The following is a 26,499-nucleotide window of genomic DNA, read 5'->3' as shown; positions in this document are numbered from 1 at the left end:
CTCAGCGCTGGCAGTAAAATTCGTAGACTTCCGACCATCCGAAGCCAATGATATTGAATATATTAGCATGATAGTTAGTGTAAGTGACTTAAAAGTTGGCATTTGCGCGTTTTACCGTCCACCAAATGTACCCTATACAAATCTCGCCATCATAGAAGAAATTATTTCAGATAACTATGCCAGTGTAGACGCTTTCCTTATGCTAGGCGATTTTAATTGCGACATGCTCAGCACACAAAAAGCGGAGACCCTGTTTCTTAAAGATATTATAAAATCGTATAGTTTAACACAATTGATTGATAAACCCACTAGAATAACAGAATCTTCCGAAACATTGTTAGATTTAATAATTGTTGACAACCCCAACATTGTATCTTCTTTCGAAATCGCGAGTCCAATCGGAACATCAGACCACTGCTTGACGAGCGTGTCACTGCATTGCGCAAAACCCAGGGATAAAGCCAAATACGTTACGTACCGAGATTTTAAGAAATTTGGATATGAAAATTTTTGTCTAGATGCTGTAAACATTAATTGGAACGAAACGTTTAAACTTGGAAACATCGATTCTAAAATAGAATTTCTTGAGAAAAATCTCGTCGACCTGTTTAACGTTCACGCCCCATTACGAACGGTTAGGGTGACGAAAGAGCCAGCGCCGTGGCTAACAGATAATCTTAAGCTGCTCATGAAACTGAGGGATGGTACGCTGCGTAAATACAAGCGAAATTAATTTTACATTGGGACGAGTATAAAAGATTAAGAAATTTTACCACCTCTGTTATGAGGCAAGAGAAAAAGCTTATTTTTCTTTTATTGTAAATAACAATAAGAGAAATTCAAAGAACATTTGGAATAGCCTGAAAACAATTGGTATCGGTAGCAAACGGAACGCGAGAGAACTTCCGCCTCACCTGAGCAGTCCCTCTGAAATTAATAAACATTTTGCAAATGTCTACGACAGTGTTCCTCGAGACAACACCATTATTGCAAAGGAGTGCAAGTATTTCTTAGAGAACTGCTTTCAAAACGATGCAAAAGAATTATCCTTTCGCCAGGTTCAAGATTCTGAGGTTGAAAAGGCAGTGTACAGCATTCGATCAAATGCTGCAGGAGTGGACAACATTACGTGCAAAATGCTTAAACTGGCCCTTCCCTTCATACTTACGGCACTCACGCATACCATAAATTTTTCTCTGAAAACCAGCCAATTTCCAAATGCATGGAAAGAAGCTCGAGTTATTCCGCTCCCCAAAAAGCAGACGTTAACCTCTCTAAGCGATTTAAGACCAATCAGCATTCTATCAATATTTTCAAAAGTCACAGAAAAGATAGTATCTATACAATTAAAAGAGTACATTGCAAAATATAAAATCTTACCTGATTCTCAATCAGGTTTCCGTACTTCTCATAGTACAACCACGGCATTATTATCTGTCACGGACAATATTTTACGTTCGATTAACGATAAACTAACTATACTAGTATTATTAGACCTTTCTAAAGCTTTCGATCTTGTCAATCATAACCTTCTCCTAGCAAAAATGAAATACTACAGTTTTTCGAAGCCTGTAATAAACTGGTTCCAATCATATCTACACGAAAGAAGACAAAGGGTTTTTTACCCTGCCGACACCGGATCATCGCCGATAACATTAAACGGAGGAGTCCCGCAAGGTTCCATTCTGGCCCCCCCTTTTATACACCTTATACGTCGCTGATATATCAAAGACCATCAGCCATTGTAATATACATTGTTACGCGGATGATACGCAGTTGATGATATCGTCATCACCATCGGATTTGTTAAACAAGATAGATAATCTAAACAATGATCTACATACCCTTAACAAGTGGCTCACTGCAAATGGGCTCGCAATTAACCAGAATAAATGCGTATACACAATTTTAGGCTCTAACTATTATCTTGAAAAAGTATATTATGATACAATTAACATCAAAATTAAAAACCAAAACATAATTTATGCACCAACCGTTAAAAATCTGGGCCTTACTTTTGATCCCAAATTTTCCTGGTCAGCGCATATCTCAGCGCAATGCACAAAAGCACTAACAATAATGAGATCACTCTACAGGAGGAGAGACTTTTTCACTAGAGAAACTAAATTATATCTCATCGAAACTCTAATATATCCTATTTTCGATTACTGTGATGTGGTGTACGGCACGAATTTACAACGTAAAATATCGAACAGAATACAAAAAATACAGAATTCTTGCATTCGTTACGTTCTCTCGATCAGGAGAAATCAGCACATCCTACCCTTGCTCAATACATACAAAATCCTTAACATGTCTAGGCGACGCCTCCTGCATCAGTGTTCTACAATATATAAGGTATTAAAATTGCAAACACCTATCTATCTCCACGAGAAACTGACATTTAAAAATTCCATACATCCATACAATACTAGAGGTCGGCGAAAAATAGACATTCCCCGCCACTCTGCTGTCAGTTTCGATGGCTCCTTCTCCCTCTGGTCTGCAAAGTTTTGGAATGCTCTTCCCGATTACGTTTCTTTTGCAACAACACCAAATAACTTCAAAGAACAAGTCATATTATTTTTATTGCAAAGACAACAATTGAGCATTAGCTCGTACGGCTGAGCAACAGGAATCAAGTAATGTAAAACCATGTATTTGCAAACACTTATCTGACACAACGAATATTTCAACCTGTGTGCATGCTATTTTAGTATCGATCTGGAAATTGCGTATGTACACGTGTGTGTGTGTGTGTGTGTGTGTGTGTGTGTGTGTGTGTGAATGTATCTGTCATTGTATCCTCTTATAATTTTATTATTTTTCATTTATGTCGTATTCATTCATGTTATGTTATTTGATTTCAGTATTATTCAGTATTATAAATGTATGTATTCTAACTTTTATTCACCAGAGTTAGGTGGTAGAGCAGCCCAAGGCTGAATCTTGCTCTGTAGCAAATAAAAAGACTTTTCAATTCAATTCAATTCAATTCAATTATCTGTCGCGGAAACTGAAAACTTCACCATAGAATGCTGCAGAACAAGAAATAATCACTTTTTATGTAAGGAACTTGCATTTTCTGTAAAGCAACAACATTATGCCATTGTTTCTATTATGTACCTGCCGATGGCGCGAGCGTCGAAAGTCATGCGGTCTCGCCAGTGTTTCCAAACTTGCATTTTTTATGAACATTTTTTTCTATGCTTACCTAACCTAACCTTGCTGGAAATGGTCCGTGGGGCTATCGTGAATGGTTTTTGGGGCTATCCGTCAATGGTTCGTGGGGCTATCTGTCAATGGTTTGTGATGACATAATGAACACGAAAGTAGGTATTTTTCGGTGAAGAAGATTGAAACACTGCATACCCACTCCTAATTGACAAAACACAAGCACGACGCGCTATGATCCATGACGAGTGCACGCCATATTGTCTGCTACCCAAGCGGAACATGGAAGACAAATAATGACTCGTAATATGAAAAGTTGACACTATTTTATGGAAAAAGACATAACTTCACCTTAAAGAATCTTCCGCAATGCACAATAGGTAAGTATCAATGCTAAAATAACGAAATAAACGAGAGTGAGGTGTTCGGGCGATATCGCATAATTATCAAGAAAAGAACTTAAAAATTACTTTACGCAAGCATGCAGACTTCCCATGGACAATGTATTTTCTATTGACAAGTGACTGTAAGTATCGTAGACTGGTGGGAATTAATGTAGAAGTAAATTGGAACCTTAGTAGAATGCATTTAGTTACTTTATTTTAATGCTGAGAGAACCAAACCTGGCCTGCCTAACCTAATTACGAAAGCGTAGTTGAACAAAATCTTAAGTAATCGCTAAAACTCCGCAGTATGTGTTAACAGAAGTAAATGAAAATCGAACCATGTTAAAATTGCATTCGTAGCATGATGAAATCCCAATAAAACAAAAGGAACTTGGGCCTGAGGGATCATTCGCAAAGAATACCTATGCCCAGACTGGGAATTGAATGTGTCACTCCTGGCGACTTAGCATGTTAAGTGATGCAACAATGAGTTTAAACTTCTTTTTCTCCCTCCGTCCACTTACTTAACCAATGACTCATTTTTCACTAGTCTTCAAAATAGGCCCTAATATTGTGAAGTTGGATTATTTGATTTGTAGTAACAAATTTCTTCGCTTGGCAAATTCATACCAATAAAGAAAAATATAATAATACTATATCTTGCCAGGCCCAAGTTCCTTTTCTTATATTGTAATTTCATCAAGCTACAAATGCTCTTTTTACATGTTTCAATTTCGATTCACGTCTGCACATCAAGTTAACACATACTGTGGAGTTTTAGTAATTGCTTACTGTGTATTTCCTTGACACAGGTTTTTCACTTCCTAATAATAATCCGGTAACCGTATAATATAGGGGTGACAGATTTCTTCAAATTTACGGGAGAAAGTACTTACGGAAATTATTTTCTGTAGCGTTGTGGAAGTTCGTGAATGTAGTTTTGATCCATTTTAATGCGAATACATGTTGCACGAAAGCACAGTGTTCCGTGTGTTAGATGATGTAACCCAGTAGTCAGTGTTTCAAACTTGCCATGTTTTCACTAGAACATGACGTGTCTAGTATTTTTAATTTTTAATTATTTTTTTTAACTATGTTTGCCTAACCTAACGTTATAGAAAATGGTTTTTGGGGCTAACGTCAATGGTTTGTGGGGCTAACGTCAATGGTTTGTGAGGCTAACGCCAATGTTTTGCGAGGTATTAGCATAATTTCAAATCTGGGCACGAAAGTTGGTATTTTCCGGTGAACAATCACTGCATGAATGGACAAAACACCAGTACACTGTCGCCATAATGTGTGTTACAATCTAAGAAACAGACATTATCTTATTTAGAAATGCATTATTTCACCGTAGAAAATGTTCCGCATTCCAAAATAGTAAGTTAGCAATGTAAAAATGTGCGAAATATGTATATGATTTATAGGTGTCAGCCCCATAGTATAGTAGTACCTAATAATCCTAAATGCTTTCTATGCTACTAGTCGGTAGAGCACCTGACAACCATGATCGAGAGCCGGGTTCGATTCCCGGAGTGGGTGATATAAGGTTGAAATTTTTCCAGCCTTGTCCCCGCATAAAGTGGCTCCGGGGCTCACCCATCCACATATCAATATCTGGGTCATTCCATGCCAAACGATCCAATGGTGGTTGCATGACCATTTTTAAAAAAATCATTTTTAGTACATACGTTTGTACATGTTTCTAGATAACAAAACCAATGTTCAAAAAAAAAATTGTCTTTAGTTCTCGTGGGGCAGCCATTTTTCCAACATGTAGCACTTTTCAGAAACCTTAATATCTCAAAAGCCATTAGAGCTGGAGACATGAAACAAAATTCATTTTGTAGCTAATGAAGTATACTGTCTATGATATTCAAGTGTGTTTTGCTTAAAATTGCATCGTAAGTACGAAAATTATGGTGGAAATTGGGGTAACAATAGTTAAAAAATTGGATTTTTAAGCCCGATTTTTTTCATGAAGGGGTTTAGTCTAAGGCTTGATCTTTTCTTCATGTGTAGACCTGCCTGCAGGGTGGCCGTAAATAAAATATCAGTGCTTAGAAATGCAACTTTTTTTTACAGCATGGGCTCAAAACATGGCCGTTCATTTAATTTTGACAGTTTTCGGGGTTACATATCTCAGATGGGACCTCTTGAAAATTTCTGAAATTTGGCACAAAGGAAGCCCTGCATGAATCTAACTCACAGTAAAAATCTCAACTTTTAGATTCAACTCGTATTGGTCAATATGAGGTAACATATGTCACCTAATTTCTGACATTGTAAGGTTAAACTACATCCCATACTTATTGTCCATTTTTTTCCACTACGAAGTGGATGTAAACAAAAGCACGTGTTCTAGAGAAAGCCAGTGCAGCCCTATTGGTGGATTCTGGCAGTAGTCCCTCCGCAGACCTTTTGCACCCTGATAGATAGTCCATTCAATGCCGTCTTGAAACTAGAGTAATACAGCATTGTATGCTGTTCAAAGCATTTACTAGCCTTATCCTTGCTTATGAATTCATAATCATTCTTTAGTAAAGCACCTATGGTGACATTCAGTCATTCAAATTAACGAAATTCCCGCTACTTGTCCGTCACTCTGTGTTGTGCAGTGTTGCAAATTCGCAATATTAAGTAAAGTCTATAATCTTGAAGCACCGGACTAGACAGAATCAGAAAACATGATTTAGACTGACAGTGACTGACATGGGACTCTCTAGATTACACACGTGTTGATGTATATACCACAAACACGCACACACTACTTTCAACTTCATGAAAAACTAAAATATGCTGACCAAGGCAGTAATTTATTTTATAAAAAAACATAAACTAACGTAACGTTTCAACCTTCTAGCAAGGTCTTCTTCAGACTCTGTATCAAGTACAAAAGTAACCAGATACCACAAAAGACCATTATATATACACAAACATTACTCCCTCCAGACTATTTAGAAAGTTGTTTGGAACTTTCTAGCAGATGACTTTCACTTTGCCAACTTCACTTTCACCTAAAAGGCTAAACACAATTACTTCCATATAGAATGTGGTTGGGCTTTTAATCTCACACTCTTTTCCCTTCATTTTTCTTCCTTCTCCTTTCCTCTTTCTCTCTTGTCCTTTCCACTCTTTCCAACATCTTCTTCCATTCTTTGTTTAACTTCAGTCCCCCATTCCAGTTCATTGTGTCTTCTTCACCTTTCTTCTCTATTTCCTTGGCTTCCTTCCATTTTCTCACTAGCATTCTCTTCTCCCTTCCTATCTGCTTAGCCTCATCCCACTCTATGTCATGTCCTGTTTCTCTCGTGTGTTTAAATATTGCATTTCTCTCTCTCTTAAGTCGTACATCATCCCTATGTTGTTTCAACCTGTCTTTCAGCCTGTTTTTCGTTTCTCCTATGTACACACTCTGACATTCTTTACATTTCACTTCGTAGATAATCCCTTCCTCTTCCTCTTCTCTGTTTTCTTTTTTCTTGTTAGCATTCCTCGCAATTCCTAAGATGCTTCTCCCTCCCTTCCTGTATGTTTTAACTCCCGCTTTCCTAAGCACTTTGCATATCTTTTCTGTGGTCTTCCCCATACTCCTTATTCCAAACCTTTTCTCCTCTTTTTCTTTCTCTTCCAATTCTCCCCTGCCCGTTTTCTTACTTCTTCTGTTTATGTCCAGTCTATCCTGCTTCTCATAGCCATTCTTTTCCAGCTGTTTCCATAGGCTATTTATTTTGCCTTCTTTTTCACATTCTTTCATGCATATTTTCTTGATTCTGTCCTCCATATTCTTTATAAAATTTCTTTTTGTCACCTCACTTACATCACTTCTTTTGTGGCAGAATACCCCTGCTGCACACTTCTTCTGATGCCAAGCGGTTTCAATTTCTTGTCCTCTTTTCCTTTTCATCAATATATCTAGATAGCTTATCTTGTCTTCTTCTTCTATTTCAAGTTCCAATAATATCCCTCTTTCTTCATCTTGAATTTCTTTGACAAAAATGTCAAGCTGCCTCTTGGTTCCTTGACATTTTTGTCAAAGAAATTCAAGATGAAGAAAGAGGGATATTATTGGAACTTGAAATAGAAGAAGAAGACAAGATAAGCTATCTAGATATATTGATGAAAAGGAAAAGAGGACAAGAAATTGAAACCGCTTGGCATCAGAAGAAGTGTGCAGCAGGGGTATTCTGCCACAAAAGAAGTGATGTAAGTGAGGTGACAAAAAGAAATTTTATAAAGAATATGGAGGACAGAATCAAGAAAATATGCATGAAAGAATGTGAAAAAGAAGGCAAAATAAATAGCCTATGGAAACAGCTGGAAAAGAATGGCTATGAGAAGCAGGATAGACTGGACATAAACAGAAGAAGTAAGAAAACGGGCAGGGGAGAATTGGAAGAGAAAGAAAAAGAGGAGAAAAGGTTTGGAATAAGGAGTATGGGGAAGACCACAGAAAAGATATGCAAAGTGCTTAGGAAAGCGGGAGTTAAAACATACAGGAAGGGAGGGAGAAGCATCTTAGGAATTGCGAGGAATGCTAACAAGAAAAAAGAAAACAGAGAAGAGGAAGAGGAAGGGATTATCTACGAAGTGAAATGTAAAGAATGTCAGAGTGTGTACATAGGAGAAACGAAAAACAGGCTGAAAGACAGGTTGAAACAACATAGGGATGATGTACGACTTAAGAGAGAGAGAAATGCAATATTTAAACACACGAGAGAAACAGGACATGACATAGAGTGGGATGAGGCTAAGCAGATAGGAAGGGAGAAGAGAATGCTAGTGAGAAAATGGAAGGAAGCCAAGGAAATAGAGAAGAAAGGTGAAGAAGACACAATGAACTGGAATGGGGGACTGAAGTTAAACAAAGAATGGAAGAAGATGTTGGAAAGAGTGGAAAGGACAAGAGAGAAAGAGGAAAGGAGAAGGAAGAAAAATGAAGGGAAAAGAGTGTGAGATTAAAAGCCCAACCACATTCTATATGGAAGTAATTGTGTTTAGCCTTTTAGGTGAAAGTGAAGTTGGCAAAGTGAAAGTCATCTGCTAGAAAGTTCCAAACAACTTTCTAAATAGTCTGGAGGGAGTAATGTTTGTGTATATATAATGGTCTTTTGTGGTATCTGGTTACTTTTGTACTTGATACAGAGTCTGAAGAAGACCTTGCTAGAAGGTTGAAACGTTACGTTAGTTTATGTTTTTTTATAAAATAAATTACTGCCTTGGTCAGCATATTTTAGTTTTTCATAATCATGGAAACAAGGCTTAATGGTGTTATAATTTCAACTTCATGCGTTTTATCTAGAATGGTAAAATCAACGCACTGCAAAAGATTGTAGGGAAACCTTTGAGAAGAGCCAAAGTGCTTGGTCCAAATACAACCAGTGATGCTTAAAATCGTACGGAATGTTAGTTTAGCATTTATTAAATGATCCACCTACGCTTCCTTTCCTTTACTTCCCACATAAAACATGCTCAGATTTAAAAAACCCGAATTCCCCCAGTTTGTCAAAGAAAAATGCCAGATGCATACACTGGCAATTGCTTCCAAGAAGGAATTTGTAGAGGGCGGGGACACAAGCTTTTGGCGTTACAGATGGGCCATTCAGTGTTGCTACCCAACCTTTATAGAAACATCGTTACAATTCGGTAATATTCCAAAGCTGTTATCATATCTAATTGCTATATAGCCAACTTCGCAACTACAAAGTTTTATTAATGTTCCAAGATGCGTGTACGTAATAAGACCTTTACATTTCTTGTATCTAATTCATAAGGGAAAAAATAACATAGTTGGAGACACTACTTCTCGTGGTCAAGAATCTTCCGGAACCCTCAAGCACACGGCTATTTATAGCTTTCCTCCCCTCGACCCTGCAAAACCTGCCCTCCTCTCCCTTGCCATGTGGTGGTTCTCGAGATTTTGCGTAGTGTTTATAGGTTGTAAGTATCATTGAATGTTGATGTGGCTTCAACAGCAAGTGTTACAAAACATCTACATTTGAAACCTTGAACAAGTGGCGATACCAAAATTGCGGTGAACCCAGACTATTGTGTTGAATCGTTAACTTCTGAACAGGTGTCTTAAAAAGAAGCATTTATGCGGTCCGCAAGGAAATTCAGCCGAACAAAAACACGGATGGCACATTTTAGCCGATTTTGTACTTGCTGCCGTCAGCAGGAAAGTGGATGTTTTTTTTTTCCTTCATGGATATGAGTTTGTCTACGCTGGTTAAATTATTGCACGATTCATTTGGTTTATTTTACTTCGCATTTCTGCCACACTTGGCTAATTGCGAGGATGAGGATAAGTGATGATATGGTGAAATTGATGAAATAACACTCACAAAGAACATCTATGCCCAGGCCAAGATTCAAACTCGGGACTCCTGGCGTCGTAGCGCACAGTGATAACCACTCCGCTAGAACGGCCAGCTGTGTGAATTCTTACATGGTATATTACCATTGACGAGAACTGACATCGTTGGTAAGTGTTTACCTCTATTTTATTATATTTTCTTCATCTCTCGTATTTACAACAGTGTTCATTTTAAAAACTAATATTTGCACATTTTTAAAAGTCACTCTAGTTTCGAAACGTTGTGGAAAATACTGACACTGAAGCTAACACGTGCGCTGGGAGGGAGGGGCAAGTGCTGGCGAATAGAAAGTGGGCACCGCGCGCATTAATACAAATTTCGGTAACTTATTGGCCACACCTACTTCATTTTAAAGCTGGAAACAGTATAGAATAATGAAGTCTATTCTTTTTCTTTTTTAAATTTGGGTTAAATAAAGCCTCAGAAAATATAGTAACATAAGTTTTGAATACTTGACTTACCAGAAATTGAAAATGTGCAAAAGGTTTGATTTAGTAGGTACCCAGGACCAGTTGGTGTTGTCAGCTCCAAAACTGAGCTTCCCCCACATTTCTTAAATGTAGCAGTGCATGCAGCTTAAGATAGGCAGTGGCATATGCAGGAATTTCGAAAGGGAGATTACATATACTTCTTTTAGTATACAGCCCTGATTTTGCCACATTATCCTGCCTTCGACGTAATTTTTTATGGAATACTAGGCCAAAGGTATTGGGTTATGACCCCCTCCAACCCCACCTTGTGCACTCCACTGGAAGTAGGCTATTTATTTTGGAGGACCAAAATAATTTTTTACGGGTATCTCTCTAACTTTCGATCTTTTTGATGGTAATTTAGATAAATATTTATCGAGCAGTGTACTAACTTCTTTTGTTGCACAACCAACAACACTTATAACTAAAGACTGGTAGAACATATTATTTTTTGTTTCCTTTATTTATTTTTTTTTCAAGAAAAGACATTTGTTGAAGAAGATGTGAGTCCTCCACAGCAGAAGCTTCAGAGACATGTTTTGATACGATGTGAGGCAAGCCTGGAATTGATCTGTGCATTTACAATCTCTGCTGTCATTCTTCCTTTGCCTATGTGCCGAGAGTAGTGACTTGTGAATGTTTGTTATCTGTGATTGGAAATGGAGTGTTCTGTACAATTTTTAACTGGAGAGGACCGTTATAAATATGCTTTTGGTAAGGTCCCCAAAGACCTAATTAATCTTAATGAACTCAGTATGTATGATAAAACACTTCTTACGTCAAGACTACAGGTGAATGGCTTAGAGACAATTTGCAAATACTATTGAAAACAGTTTTTATATGGTAAAGTATGTTGTGATCTTCAGAAGTACCACTTACAGAAAAAGTTAAGTAAGGGAATTTTTAAAATCAATTTGCATCATATGGTAAGGCAAAAAAGTGTCAAGTAAGCCTTATACCAGTTAAATCAATATCATACAAGGGGTGCAAAGGAAACTGGAAATTTCCTTTGCACAAAGTATTAGAACTGAAGAAAAGGAAGGCAAGTGTGACAATCCTTTGCAAGGCCAGTACAATCATACAATGGAAATTATAAGAATAAAAATTTAAATTAGCGAAAACTAATGTTGGAAAGGTCAGAATCATCAGTGTGATTGCTACCACTTAGTGAAGAAAAAATATATGCGATGAACTGAAGGTTTCTCATAATTTACTTAGAAACTTGGTGAAAGAACAAAGATTTCTGCCTGATTTGACAGAGAATGAATAGAAAACTGGAGCTGACAACACCAACTGGTCATGGGTACCTAATAAATCAAACCTATCACAATGATATTTTGCATATTTTCAATTGTCATACCTTATAATTTCAATTTCTGGTAAGTCAAGTATTAAAACCTTATATTACTATATTTTCTCAAGATTTATTTAACCTAAATTTAAAAAAGAAAAAGAAAAGACTCTAAGTATGGGATGTAGTTTAACCTTACTTTGCAATGGCAGAAATTAGGTGACATACGTTACCTCATATTGACCAATACGAGTTGAATCTAAAAGTTGAGATTTTTACTGTGAGTTACGTTCATGAAGGGCTTCCTATGTACCAAATTTCAGAATTTTTAAAGGGGACCCATCTGAGATATTTAACCCCGAAAACTGTCAAAATTCAATGAACGGCCATGTTTGAGCCCATGCTGTAAAAAGGGTTGCTTTCTTAAGCACTGATATTTTATTTACAGACACCCTGCAGGTAGGTCTACACACGAAAAAAATATCAAGCCTTAGACTAAACCCCTTCATTTAAAAAATCGGGCTTAAAAATCCAATTTTTTAACTATTGTTACCCCAATTTCCACCATAATTTTCATACTTATGATGCAATTTTAAGCAAAACATACTTGAATATTATAGAAAGTGTACTTCATTAGCCACAAAATGAATTTTGTTTCATGTCTCTAGCTCTAATGGTTTTTGAGATATTAAGGTTTCTGAAAAGTGCTACATGAGCAAAAAAAGCAATGCACCATGTTGGAAAAATGGCTGCCCAGAAAACTAAAGACATTTTTTTTTAACATCGGTTTTGATATCTAGAAACATGTACAAACGTATGTAATAAAAATGAATTTTTTTCTAAAATGGTCATGCAAGCAAGTATTTTAAAATTGGTTTCATTTGACATGGAATGACCCACCTTTCAAAAGTAGAAGTAAAGACTTGATGTAGGATGCAATTGACTTAAAAGTTAAATAACGCTTTCCCAATGATTTTTCAATTGTGTCTGTTACATAGTAAAGAAATTGTATACTAATGGTACCATATAGGCTACAGAGCTAATATTTTTTGTTGGTGAAATATTCAAATTGTATGCATTCATAAATGTTTAAATCTTAATACAATTAAAAACCATAATAATTTTCAGATTGATTCATTTTGTTATTTATATGGATTAAGACCACTTTTTATAGAATTCCCTGTAAACTCTTACCGGACAGCTGGTTTCAATCGAAATCACCATCTTGTGGCAGGAATTAACGTGCCGTTTCTTGAAATCTACAATTGCAAATTCAGTTGTCTTTTTCATTAACATACATTTGAAGGTGTGACATACTGCAATGGAAAAATATATATATTTATTGATGAAGAGGTTTTCTTGGAATATCAACCAGGTGATTTCCAGATAGGCTTCCGAGAGCTATAGTGGAACCACAAGGAAAGAAACCTGCGCAGATCCGCGACTCCTGTGCATCATACTCCCGCGAGGAGGGGAGGGGAGAGTGGAACATGCTTCCTTATGGCCCGAGCGGAACAGAAGAAGGGAAAGCTGCATGGGGACTTTTCGTTCAAGGTTCTTTTCCTTGTGGTCGCTCTATAACGTCACTGTCATCTTCAGGGATTGAAGTGCAGGGATGTGTCAGATGTGAGTTTTTATGTATTTAGTGTAGGAGGAGCCCAGTGTAGGTACCAGGCCAATCAGGTGTCGTCTCTGGCATCCACACTCCCAGTTGACTGTTGCTAACCAGACAGGGTCCATTTTAAGCCCCATATCCTTGTTTGAGGTTTTTCTTGTCCCGGTGGATGGCTGTTGTTTCTTTGATGGTGCAGTCCCAGTAATTGGATGACTTATTGATAGGGGCATGCATATTTCGTTTTTGACAAAAAAACGAAATTTGAAGAAACACATTGTTGTTAATTTTTCATGTTTTTGAAAGGTGCGAGATGCATTTTGTGACCATGTTTTGTCACGAAATAATGCGAAATGAACTGCAAAAAGCAAAATTAATTCTTAAACACGAAAATCAGGGTTTATTCAAAGAGAGATATGCAATTTCCGGAAAATTTATTAATTCTGCTGTTAATAATAATGGAGAAGCAAAAATGGACTCCTTTACACAGAAATAAACTTAATACTCTGATAACTACATAAATGTGCTATTAGAAGTGAAATGTTAATTCTGTGGAATAAGTGTAGTTTTTAAATCAAATTTAGGATTATATTCACAATTTTAAAACCAAAATGTCTTTTTATATACCATTTTTCATCCAATTTTTCACCGCTATAACACCGATATTTTATTTTATTTACCGCTTTTGAACCCGAAATTGACTCTGTTTTTGTACTTCCATTACCGTTCTGTCTGAATGCTATGTGCAGGTGACTTATTTCATCTTGAAGGTGCTCAAGTTAGCAGAACATTCCATCGAGGTGGGCCTTAGAATTGACTTCATAACTAAGATCATCAATAAGCCATTCAATTGCTGGGACCGTATCATCAAAGAAGCAATAGCCATTGTGACGGTTAACTTGCATGGGCTGTAGCAGAGCTTCAATTCTATACACAAATCGTAATATACTTTGAATATTCTGCTGTAGGTGTTCCAAAACCAGGAATCTCATACTACTACCAGCAGGGTCGAGAGAACATTACGCAAGTGATGATTAATTTGGAGGGAGTTCTCTAAATGGATCTTATTCAAATTGGAAGTTGCTGAAAGAGAATAGTTTCTTCTCTCCAAAATACTGCATTGCAAACCTTTCTGTATTTTGGTGCTCAAACAAAAGAGGTTACAGTCTTCAAAATCAGCCCTCTTTACTATAAAGGTTTCACAGGTCCCCAGTTTCCTCAATTTTTAGCCTTATTAAAGATATTATCATACAGAAAGACTTGATCGCTAGGAAACTTGAACCCCAAGGTCACGTAGATCTGGAAAGAATAATTTTTTGATCTTTTGCAACCAGTAACAGAAACACGTGGGTCTGCTTAGAAAGTTGTAGATGATCGTCTAGCCATCCACCTCCTTAGATCTATGATTAAGTTAGAAGGTGCAGATATATGTAATGAACAATGAAGGCTATTGCTCACTCTCACTTTCTCCGTTCTTCACACACCTGTCCCACACAATACTCATGTTCTTTATGCCTTGAATTTTTAAGCAATGAAGTCTACACAAAGGGTTTTTAAATTTTACAACCCATTTATTACAATAATGTTGGCTCAATTCAACAAATAGAATAATCGGTCCTTGTCAAAAGCTAATGCTGATAACAATGATTTAAGAATTTCCATCTTCCCAATTGAGGAGAATGTAGCATTCAACTTCCCGCAGTTTAACAATACAAATCCTTCATAAAAATATCCAAAAAAAAAAAAATAAATTAAGAAGGTCAATCCCTTATTTTCCTTTTTGTTAACAATAGTCTGGATCCTAATATATTTTTTAAAATTATACCCATTACATTATTTGACTCAGTAAGATAAGATAATGTACATAAATATGTTCCTTTACACAATATAAAAATGGTAATTTAATTGCAGCATTCGTTGTCATTGTCACTCTAAGGCCACTCATTGCTCAATCTATTTGCACACTGCTCACTAACAAAAAAGGTCAAAACTTTCAAGGTCTACCAGTATTAAAGGGCGGAGAAAAATGCACTGGTATCTCCATCAAGTACTTGCAGAGCTTCCGTGGAAAGGAAGGACCTGTCTTATCTCAAGCAAGCCGTGTAGGAAGAATCCTCAGTGTGGCCAAGGTTACTGAGTGTTAACAGGAGTCTACACATCAACTGTTTTTCTCCTGAACACCCTTGAGGGTAAGCTACTGAGAGTCATCAGTAGAGGGCAGAACCCTGCACCGAGAACCTCGGTGACACAGAAGGTGTAGAATGAGGATAATAACTTCCATGCACACACACACTGTGGGGGAGGGTCAGCTGTGATGAGGAGGTTAGAAATAAATGGAATTTATCCAATCATCACACCATCCACCGGGAAAAGGAAAACCTCAACAGGGATATGGGGCTTGAACTGGACCCAGCCTGGTTAGCAATAGTCGACTGGGAGCACGGAAGTAGGAGAAATGACACCTGATTGGCCCGAATATAAGCTGCACCCAAAAATTTGAAGGAGCATAAAGAAAAAAAGATGATATCCGAATAAAAGCCGAGGGAAGAAAATAAAATACCGGTAAACATTTATGGGAAATATAATTAGGTAGGTACATATTTTATTTTATAAATACAGTACATACAAAATACAGTATCATTATTGAAAAATTAAGGTTACAATTGTGTGCTATACCTTTCTGTTAACTATGGCACAGAACTTATTAGGCAACAAAATTTGCCTATTCACCGCCATCCCTAATGTCGCACATTAGATTCGTCAAGTCCATTTTTTCTTCTGGGCTCTCTGTTGATTGTGGTGTAGCGTAACTAACAACTGCAAGTTTGAAACTTGGCATCGTAACCTCACCTTATTCCCAGGCTTGATGATGCTTTCATCTCCACACGATCGTTCATATTGGCTACAAACCTGTAGATCAGGGTGGATACTCACCAGGAATTATGCGTGAATTCTACATGAATTTTTCTCCATAGACGTGAAAAATGGCAACTTTTATTAATCCCAATCCCATTGAATTTATACATATTTATTAATGCCCTGAGGCAAGGCTTTGACAGTTTAGCTTTTATTTTTATCGAAGAAGGAAAAGAAAAGAAACAGAATTCTGTCAATCTGTTTGCTTTGTTAGTGTCCTTTGCAGAATAATCTATGGCGCATTGGCAGACGGAAGATTATTGCAAGATATCTTGAAAGTTGATTAGGTAAATTTCCAGTTTGAAATTCTTATACAATTAACAATTTTTCGTAGATTAGTATGTCCTGCAACAGTTGCGACTTGTGTTTGCAGATTTATTTCGAGTCTGAGTATGTGAAAAGGCAAATGCAAACTCCGCACCTTAAATTATATACTGAGGTTTATATACTGTTTAATTGAATTAAATTAGAATTTTTGGATAGATTGGAATCACGTAGGCCCTTTATATTGTTAATATATTTGTGTATGTCTATGTATGGGTGGTGAGAGGCGGTAATACGTAAGCTTGAAACAGAGAAAACATCTTCTTGTACCCTTGAATTTTTAGAAAGTTCGTCTTGAAAACCAGGAATTATGCTTGAATTTTGTCAAGATCCTAGAGTAGTCACCCGGTAGATCCACTTCAGGGTCAATCCATATGAAATCATACAACCTGGTTGCTTGACCATTTTTAAAAAAGTTTATTTTTTGAGTGGTGAGAGCCTCATATATTGACAGTTCAGAACCACTCTTATTTTATTTTTACTATCACCGATTTGAAGATGGCGGGCATTTATTTATCATGGCGCGCGTCATTTTCTCCATTCGTAAGCATCAGCGGCAACTTTTTTTTCTCAGCTCTGGTAAGTCCTACGACAATGAGATAAAATCTGTGATGTTAAGCACATTATAGGCTACAATTATATTTCTGTGTAATTTTCTAAATATTATTCCTTCATAATAAATTTTAAGGTTAAAATTGTGTATTTTAATCGCTCAAAATGACATTTTCGGACATTTTTTTTTGGGGGGGAAGGCAGTTTGCTTGACACTTGAATTTTTTTGTGCAAGTACCTGTGTACCAATAGAGTACGTCAAAATTATTTGAAGCTTGAGACTTTAATATTTGTTTTTCTACAGGGTCATAAACATGTACTTTTTGTTAAAAAATTCCAAGTTCAGGGTTAAATATCTCTGGTGGGCAGTTGTTTAAAAATCTGAAATTTCTACACAATACAGTACTCCATGATAAGTAACTTCAGTAAAAATTTTGAGTTTGAGATTTAATTGGTTTAGGAGATACAAAACTCATGAAAAATTCAACATTTTGCATTAAATATGGCATGTCTAATTTCATTTCTTATTAACATTTTGTGTTGAAATTCTGCAAACTGTAATTTGGAATGTTAATGAACAACATTACAATCCTGAAATGGCGCTGCAATAAAGTATATATACGAGGGCATGCTGAAAAGTAATGCTTCCTATGTTTTTATTTTCTTTGTTACCTTGTAAACGCATTTTGGATTTTGAGCAACCATACATTGCACTTACAAGACTTTCCCACTTCTCCATTGAAGGTTTCAAACTTCTATCGCCAGGTTGTGGTGAACTATTGCGAGGAAAATGTCAGCATGTAACCATGCAATGTTGGTGAAGCACCTGAAGTAGCGTGCCGTGATCGAGTTTATAACCGCAGAAAATGTGCTACAAATTGACATTCATCTGAGACTGAGGGAATATTATGGGGATGAATGTGTAGACATCAGTACTGCGCGATCTTGAGTATATCATGCTCTTAAAGAAAACCCACAGCTGAAAAAATCTCAGCTATGCGAGAGAATGGAGTGAAAGGCCACGAATTGCAACTGATGGAGGTCATCGGAACCGTGTTCAGCTGGGGTTTTCTTTAAGAGCATGATATACTCAAGATCGCGCAGTACTGATGTCTAACACATTCATCCCCATAATATTCCCTCAGTCTCAGATGAATGTCAATTTGTAGCACATTTTCTGCGGTTATAATCACGGCACGCTACTTCAGGCGCTTCATCAACATTGCATGGTTACATGCTGACATTTTCCTCGCAATAGTTCAGCACCCCCTGGCGATAGAAGTTTGAAACCTTCAATGGAGAAGTGGGAAAGTCTTGTAAGTGCAATGTATGGTTGCTCAAAATCCAAAATGCGTTTACAAGGTAACAAAGAAAATAAAAACATAGGAAGCATTACTTTTCAGCATGGCCTCGTATATATACTTTATTGCAGAGCCATTTCAGGATTGTAATGTTGTTCATTGACATTCCAAATTACAGTTTGCAGAATTTCAACACAAAATGTTAATAAGAAATGAAATTAGACATGCCATATTTAATGCAAAATGTTGAATTTTTCACGAGTTTTGTATCTCCTAAACCAATTAAATCTCAAACTCAAAATTTTTACTGAAGTTACTTATCCTGAAGTACTGTATTGTGTACAAATTTCAGATTTTTAAACAACTGCCCACCAGAGATATTTAACCCTGAACTTGGAATTTTTTAACAAAAAGTACATGTTTATGACCCTGTAGAAAAACAAATATTAAAGTCTCAAGCTTCAAATAATTTCGACATACTGTATTGGTACACAGGTACTTGCACAAAAAAATTCAAGTGTCAAGCAAACTGCCTTCCCCCCCCCCCAAAAAAAAATGTCCGAAAATGTCATTTTGAGCGATTAAAATACACAATTTTAACCTTAAAATTTATTATGAAGGAATAATATTTAGAAAATTACACAGAAATATAATTGTAGCCTATAATGTGCTTAACATCACAGATTTTATCTCATTGTCATAGGACTTACCAGAGCTGAGGAAAAAAAGTTGCCGCTGATGCTTACGAATGGAGAAAATGACGCGTGCCATGATAAATAAATGCCCGCCATCTTCAAATCGGTGATAGTAAAAATAAAATAAGAGTGGTTCTGAACTGTCAATATATGAGGCTCACACCACTCAAAAAATAAACTTTTTTAAAAATGGTCAAGCAACCAGGTTGTATGATTTCATATGGATTGACCGACCCTTCAGTAGAAATGAATACGTGTATAAGCTTAGAAAAGAAGGAACACAATATTAATAAAATCAAAGAGTACGTTATCAAGAATGCGGACAGTTTTTACAATGCCCAGTTAGAAACAACAATGCTATTGTTCCAGCTAGAAACAACAATGCTATTGTTCCAGCTAGAAACAACAATGCTATTGTTGGATAGCATTATGGTATCTACAGTGCGGCCAGTTTCTACAATTTTTAACAGCATATGATTTGATGAAATGTCATAATTTTTTTAAGGTCGCGAACATGACTTATCCTATTTTTTCACAATTGAAATTTGGATAAAATGTGTGGCTTATATTCGGGGCAATACAGTACATAGAAATTCACTTCTGTGTGAGAAACACATTTTTGTGTAAAATTTTGATTTTCTTATTCCTTTAAGTTGAGTTATTGGGAGGTAAAATGTATAAATTTATCCTCCTTTAAAAAAATATATATCTATGACAATAAGTTCTCCTGTTACGTTTTTTGGTGCATCGCGGCAAGTTTGAAAAGCTCGTGCATGCCTATCTGCTAAAGGTTAATAATATATTTTTATTAAATAAAACAAAACAAAATTGAAGAAGTATCTTTTAAATTTCATTATCTGCTATACAGCCTACTCTTTTTTTTTTTAAAAAAAAAAGAGAGAAGGATTGTTTTATCGCCTTACGTAATTTTGTACAATAATGAAAACATTGTCTCATCATTATTATAAGGTTGTGCGATGGCTGGCTTATGAGGATGATGGGGCCAGATAATAATTTAAAAGAATGAAATGCCACTTTTACTTTAAGGATGACCATTTATTGATATAGGACTGAGCACTAGTTTCCACCCCTGCACTCCATAACCACAATCATGAGGAAACACAATTTACTGCAAAATAAAACTACTTGCAATAAGCCCATATCTGAAAACATGCTACTTTATGAGGGCAAATTGCATACGACAAACAGTGGATTTGATTGTTTCTGTTCATAAATATCACAAAAGATGACTTTGCCATTGGTAGTATAGGACTTCGTGCATTATGTGTCAGCAGTAGAGTACTGCATGGTCGTTTGATCGTACTCATTCGAGTTACATGCTTGAGCGTATAGAATCAAATATCATTTCAGTAATCGTAGAAATATATGTGCATGTGTAAAAATCTGCCCTGGTAGTTTCAGCCCATAATCATGTATTCATTTTCACTTATTGCTAGGGTACGGATTTATAGCCATTAAAAACCTCTCAAATAGGCAGGCAAAAAGGCACAGAAAATTATGCAAATAGGCACTTAAAAGGTGCTATAAAATTAAAATAGGCACTTGAAGGTTGCCCCAAAATACAAAAAAAACAAAACAGAATTGGCATTAAATATGAGCTTATTTCAGTCTTCTTCCACACACAGTTACACTCAGGGCATGCCTAAAGGGGTTTGTGTGGTGTCATAACACTCCCCCTTGGCCCAGCATTCCTAGAAAAAAAGAACATGAAAGGCAAGAAATTATGGTAAAATTAGGGTTGACTACTAAAAAAGTATATGTAACCCTACCTTTCAAAAATATTGGGCACACTTCTGGTTATACTGTATTATCATTACAGTTTATACATAGAAGAGTGCTAACTATTAACGTTATTTTCATAGAAATTCACATTTACAGGTAAAGTAATTCTCACGTAAAGAGCATGTGCTAACGATTGTGCCAATTTGAACAAATGTCCCAGTTTCATGCCCAATTGTTCACAAGTGATGAAAGAACAATTTGTAACCTTTTAACAAGGACATAATAAGGGAGATTCCAATCAAAATTTCTCTGAAGAAATGAACTTGTGTTACCCATTGTGCTTGTTGCGCACAAATGTTTCAGGAACTATAGCCATTAGTTTGAATCAAGTCCTCATTTGCAGAGAGGCTAGGATAACACACTCTGGTTAATTTAAAGCTTTTGAACATTTTCTTGCATGAGTATGTGAGCTGTGAATCTGTGGGTATATTTCTCTCTATGCAACACAAGACCAATACACTCTTACCATTATTCTATTCAGAACTGAGATAATGTAAGATGGTTCATCACAGTGTGCATTGTTCACCATTTCCTTGTTTCCGAATAACATTTTCAGAGGAGCCGGAAATCACGTCAGCTGAGAGTTTTAAACAAGGCCATTATGTAAAACTATGCATGTACAAGTACATGTGGGATAAATGTTTATTTGTAATGTAATTTAACACAAGCTTGACAGAAAATTACTTTTCTGTCAGTGGGGCTGATTTCCGTGGCAGACCGGTTAGCACAGCATGGCTACTGCACCAGAGATCCTGGATTTGAATCCCAGTCTGGGCATGGGTGTTCGTGTGAGTGTTCCTTCATAAATTTCATCATATTGCCACTCATACTAATTGTCGTAATTAAACAAAAGTGGAAGGAAAGCGACTGTGGTAAAACAAGATTCTGCAGCAATCCATTTTTTAATTAATACACATGTGACCATCATGTACTTTGGCATTTTTAAACACATGAACACGATATCTCCACAGATAACTGCCTACTTGATTTCTCACACACAACAAAGCAAATGAGTACTGATTGACTCCTACAAGCTTTCAGGTGGAATAAAAGGAGTGGGTTGGCGTCGTTTTGTCCAAGTACGAGTCACCAACAGGTTGTCCAGTTTGCATGCCCTGATTAAGGGACACTTGGTATTTCCAAAGATCTGACATCCCTTGCGACTCTCAAATCAGCTGAATACCAGATTTCAATCAGTTCAACATGAACAAAGGCGTACCTTCTTCAATGCAAGGAAAGCCAATGGTGCATATAAAAGCCGAAGTAAGCAAAAATTGCAGAATAGGCGTTAATTCTCAAAATAGACATTTATAGGCACTATAAAAATGCATTTTTGGACTAGAAACATAATGAAACGAACTTAAAATATTGAAGCCTATGTTCTACTACAAAGGAATATAAAAGGCAAATAGGCAAAAACTGCACCCTACTTATCACTAAGTATTGGTAAGACAGACTAAACTACATTTTCACATGGAGATGATGACTATGTTCACTTAAGTTTCAATTTCATGATCCATATTTGAGGGACCGCTACCACAGACGAATTACAGTTATACGTGAACTGCTGGGCTTCCAGCGTATACCGAACATTTTGCCTGTTCGAGCGTTATTCACTTGAGCAAAGAAGTTGCCAATTCCGTACGCTGTCTAGCATCATCTATGCGAACTATTAGACACTCGAGCAAAAAACCCTCGATGCAGCATTCTAATCAGCAGTGATGACACCAGAGGGAAGGCAAGAAGTGGACATACTCCAGTCGACAACCCATCAAACATACTGCCTCCTTACCCATTCCTTCACATGTAAATTAAATGTGGCTTCTCATTAACTTTTTCTGGCTTTGTTTTTCGCTTATTTATCCCAGTATTGCATGTATAGTTTTTAATTACTGGGATATTTTTCAGCTTTTCTGTTCAATACAAGACAAGAAACAATTTTATTTTTACTGTAAAAAACTTTCCATTAGTTCTTATAGCAATTTGTATTGGAATTACACTTCTAGAGCTTGATTCAGTTGAATGTTTCCAGTCCTTGTAAAATGATCACATCACAGGAAGTTAGTGTGTACTCCTCAATGATAGTTCCTTTCAGTTCGGTGTGTTACCTGACAATCAACTTTTGTAACCTTTTTTTACCTTCCTCAACCACTCCTTTCAGTTTGGTGTGTTACCTGACAATCAACTTTTGTAACTTTTTTTTTACCTTCCTCAGCCATTTCAACTTCTCTCTTTACAAGGTCAAAGCATTGAAGGATTTTTAAAATTTATCACAATAAGATGTATACATTTATTATTTGTTGAATGCGAGTGTAGTAACATGTGAAGAACTTTATTACTTGTGTATTTATTTATTCGTGACTAAATGAATGTTTCAAGTATGATGTTAGGTTAATTATTGTGTTTGTCTACTTTTTAGATTTTTCATCTAAGCAGTAGCTATGAGTGCTAGAGAACGAAATAGTGAAACTGCTGCCGTGGGAGTTGTCACTCGGAGCAAACGAAATGCTTCATCCTCTCGAGTTGGTAGAACAACCAGGCAGTCCACAAGAGGCTCACCCAGTCTGTTGGATGGTGACACTGTCCAGAGGTTGGAAGTACTGGAAGAACCAATAGTAGATCTTTCTGTTGCCGAGCCAGTTGACCTGTCTGTTTCAATCATTGACCTTACCTGTGATGCTGACGATGCAGAGAGTAGTGATGTGGTGTACATTGCAGGAGAGGCAACACCGCTCCAGGAGCTTACCCCTGTTACGCTGGTCTCTCGAGCACGTGCTTCTGGTGATGGCAACAATATTGATACAGTCATCGATGTTGTCTGTGATTATGGTAATGATGCAGGTGCATCAACTCCTTCATCTTCATCTATATTACATCCTGTAGACCAAACTCCTCCGACCACCATAGCCTGTGCTGTGTGTCTAGAATCACTGTCACGCCTCTCAGCAGCTAAGAAACAAATTTTATCCACAATGTGTGGGCATGTGTTTTGCGAGCCATGCATGAAAGGTATTTTGGACAAGTTTCGGAAGTGTCCTATGTGTCGGAAGAAGCTGACCCAAAAGCAAGTGCACCCACTTTATCTGTGAGCTACACATGCCATTGTTATCATTATTCTAAAGCATTGTGATTGATACTTTGGATATTGTGCTTGATCTCTCATGAGTGTCATATTAAAAATGAGACTGACTCTTTTTGTTTCTCTTCTTTCTTAATTAAGAATATTAAATTAAGGGTGATTTACATACAGTGGACAGTAATGAGTCAACTTATAGTGATATACATAAAATCTGTAGTACTAGCTTTCAGCAATTGGATAACAATAAATTGGTGTAATAGACAGTTTAATGCAATAAACAGGAGCAAGTGCCAGTAATTTTAATTCATGCGTATTAAGAGGAGGGTTTGTTTCCCAAATCTAGTGCTTCACGATTTTTTAATAAATTCTTTTATTTATTTAATTTTCACCGTGAAATTGAAAGTCAGGTAAACAGGTTTACAGAAAACTTCAAAATTTATATATATCCATGCCAAAATGCAAAATTTTTCTTTAAGAACCTTACAATACTAAGAAAAAAAGTGCTTAACTATTTGTAAAATTTCCTCCAAAATCTGTCAAAACTAAATTGGCATGCAATTAAAGTAAAATGTCACTATTTAAAGATCTTACAAATTTGATTCCAGGCAATAAATAGCATCAAGAAATATGCTAAATTAGCTTGGGTTTTCTTGCTTGATGTGTAGATTTTCAAATGAGTTTCTTTTAGTTCATAAAGTAGTGTAGGGAATAGGAAAAACACAAGAAGAATATTCAAATATTTAGAACTGATAAAGATGTGGCTGATGTATGGAGAGTTATATTTTGTACAACACATGTACTTCTCATTCTGTATATTGCATTATTTCAATGCTTTTTCCTTCAATTTCTCATACTCGAGTATTTTAGCACAGCCTTACTTATGATGCTCATTTTTATGTTACAAGTGGTGCTCTCAACACAAAGATGTGGGAAATTCTTTCACAGGAGTTAGTAATCCCCTATACTTGTTACAATTGCTAGCTGGTGGGTTACTAATGCATACTCATGAATTTGTTTCTCTTCAAAGTAGGTTTTTATTTCCTGCCTTGATTTTCCCCATCTACTTTACTCAGATGTATTTTCAATGTCCTGTTGTAATGTGACTAAATGAGTGTCCAGGGATGTGCACCCTAGGGTAAGCTCTTGTCTGTTTTTTTACAAAAATTATCATGAAGGGTCTCATCAGCAAAAGGACTAAAGTTACTCTATCCACATTGCTTTTATCATGTCCAGTCATAAAGTTGCTTCTTGCATTGTGGCAAAGAAGTAGGGATGCTATCCTGTAAATTGTACTTGTATGCAAATTGTCATAATTTCTTGGCTATGTCTATTATTATTATTTCATTCACTTGATAAAGTTAATGTAAATTGCATTTGTACAGTACACAGCAACTGTGAAGATTTATTTTATGTAGTAGTAGTAGTGCTTTATGGGAAATGTCTGTCCTGTGTCTATTATTTTTATTTGTATCCATTCTATAATTTGTATAAAAAACATACTTTGTTTCCCTTCAAACAGCTAACATATATTTTTTTTTATTTTCTGTGTATATAGAGTTTACTTTATCAGTGTTTATCTAATTTGTCTGTGAATTGAAGATACATACACAAAACAAAGTTTGTATTTTAATTAAGAATAAACAATTTGAAACAATTAGTATTTCTTCTGGCATTCATGGCTACTGAAACTTCAAACTTTCTGGAATAAAAATTAACAGTGAAAAAAATTCTGTAAATACTAAAGACATCAAACAGCATAAAATAAAAATATATTTAAAAAAGGATGAATAGGAAATATCAGAAATTTAATGTCAATAAGGCATTTGCACATTTTTGTACTGGTGTTGCTACTTATATATTTTTTCGTTCAAAATACTGCCTTCGTATTAGTCTATTTAAAAAATGAGTTTTTTTAAAAAAATATACATGTAGTTGTTTATTTTTTAATGCAAAAGTAGCGAGTAGCGCAGAGGAGTAGATGTAGCGAGCTATTTTTAAAATGTAACATTCTGATCACTGCAATTCAATGTGCGTGTGGAATAAACAGTTTAGTGAAACAAGTTGCCTGTGTAATTGCAAATAGACTGGTCACCCACCTACCAGCATCACACAAATTTTCTGCATAGCTGAAAGAAGTCAGTCGCACATTCAACTACATAACAGGATATGTCAAAAACAACTGTGTGGAGGGTTCTTCTTAAACATTTATGCTTCAAACCAGGGGTAGATAAAAACTAAAAATAATTTGGGTGCCAGCTGCTTTTTCTCAGGAGCCAGCTTTTGAAATGTGACCTTAAAACATGATTAATTAATAAATGCACGATTGAATCTTGCACCAGAGTACCTACCTAAAGGAGGCTTGAATGGTAACATCACAAAAATAAGTATGCAATATATTTTAATATCGCTGAAATTTTAAAATTCGGCTAGCAACAGTGCAAAAATTTAAAATGACATGTTTTATTCTGATTTAATGATACACATACAGGGTGGCGACAGACCTGGAAAACCGGGAAAAG

At 36.2% G+C, this 26,499-nt stretch overlaps 1 protein-coding gene across 5 annotated transcripts in view; it reads left to right on the top strand.

The window, feature by feature from the left end:
* The window catches only part of LOC145978601 (E3 ubiquitin-protein ligase RNF4-like), a 33,712-nt gene extending 8,078 nt beyond the window's left edge, over positions 1 to 25,634 (top strand). For 3 of the 5 annotated variants that reach the window (XM_083111323.1, XM_083111357.1, XM_083111341.1), the window contains exon 2: positions 23,321 to 25,634. In XM_083111323.1, coding sequence (XP_082967449.1) covers positions 23,343 to 23,990 — 648 coding nt within the window. In that variant the 5' untranslated portion in view covers positions 23,321 to 23,342 and the 3' untranslated portion in view covers positions 23,991 to 25,634. Of the gene's footprint in view, positions 1 to 19,684; positions 19,703 to 19,830; positions 19,889 to 23,320 lie in introns of those variants that run through there. The other 2 variants (XM_083111349.1, XM_083111332.1) reach the window with 2 other exon arrangements.
* Positions 25,635 to 26,499: the final 865 nt, after the last annotated feature.

This window comes from Lepisma saccharinum, chromosome 1, assembly GCF_977018435.1.
Source record: "Lepisma saccharinum chromosome 1, izLepSacc3.1, whole genome shotgun sequence".
Classification (NCBI taxonomy): Eukaryota; Metazoa; Arthropoda; class Insecta; order Zygentoma; family Lepismatidae; genus Lepisma; species Lepisma saccharinum.
This window is presented reverse-complemented; position numbering and strand designations above follow the sequence as displayed.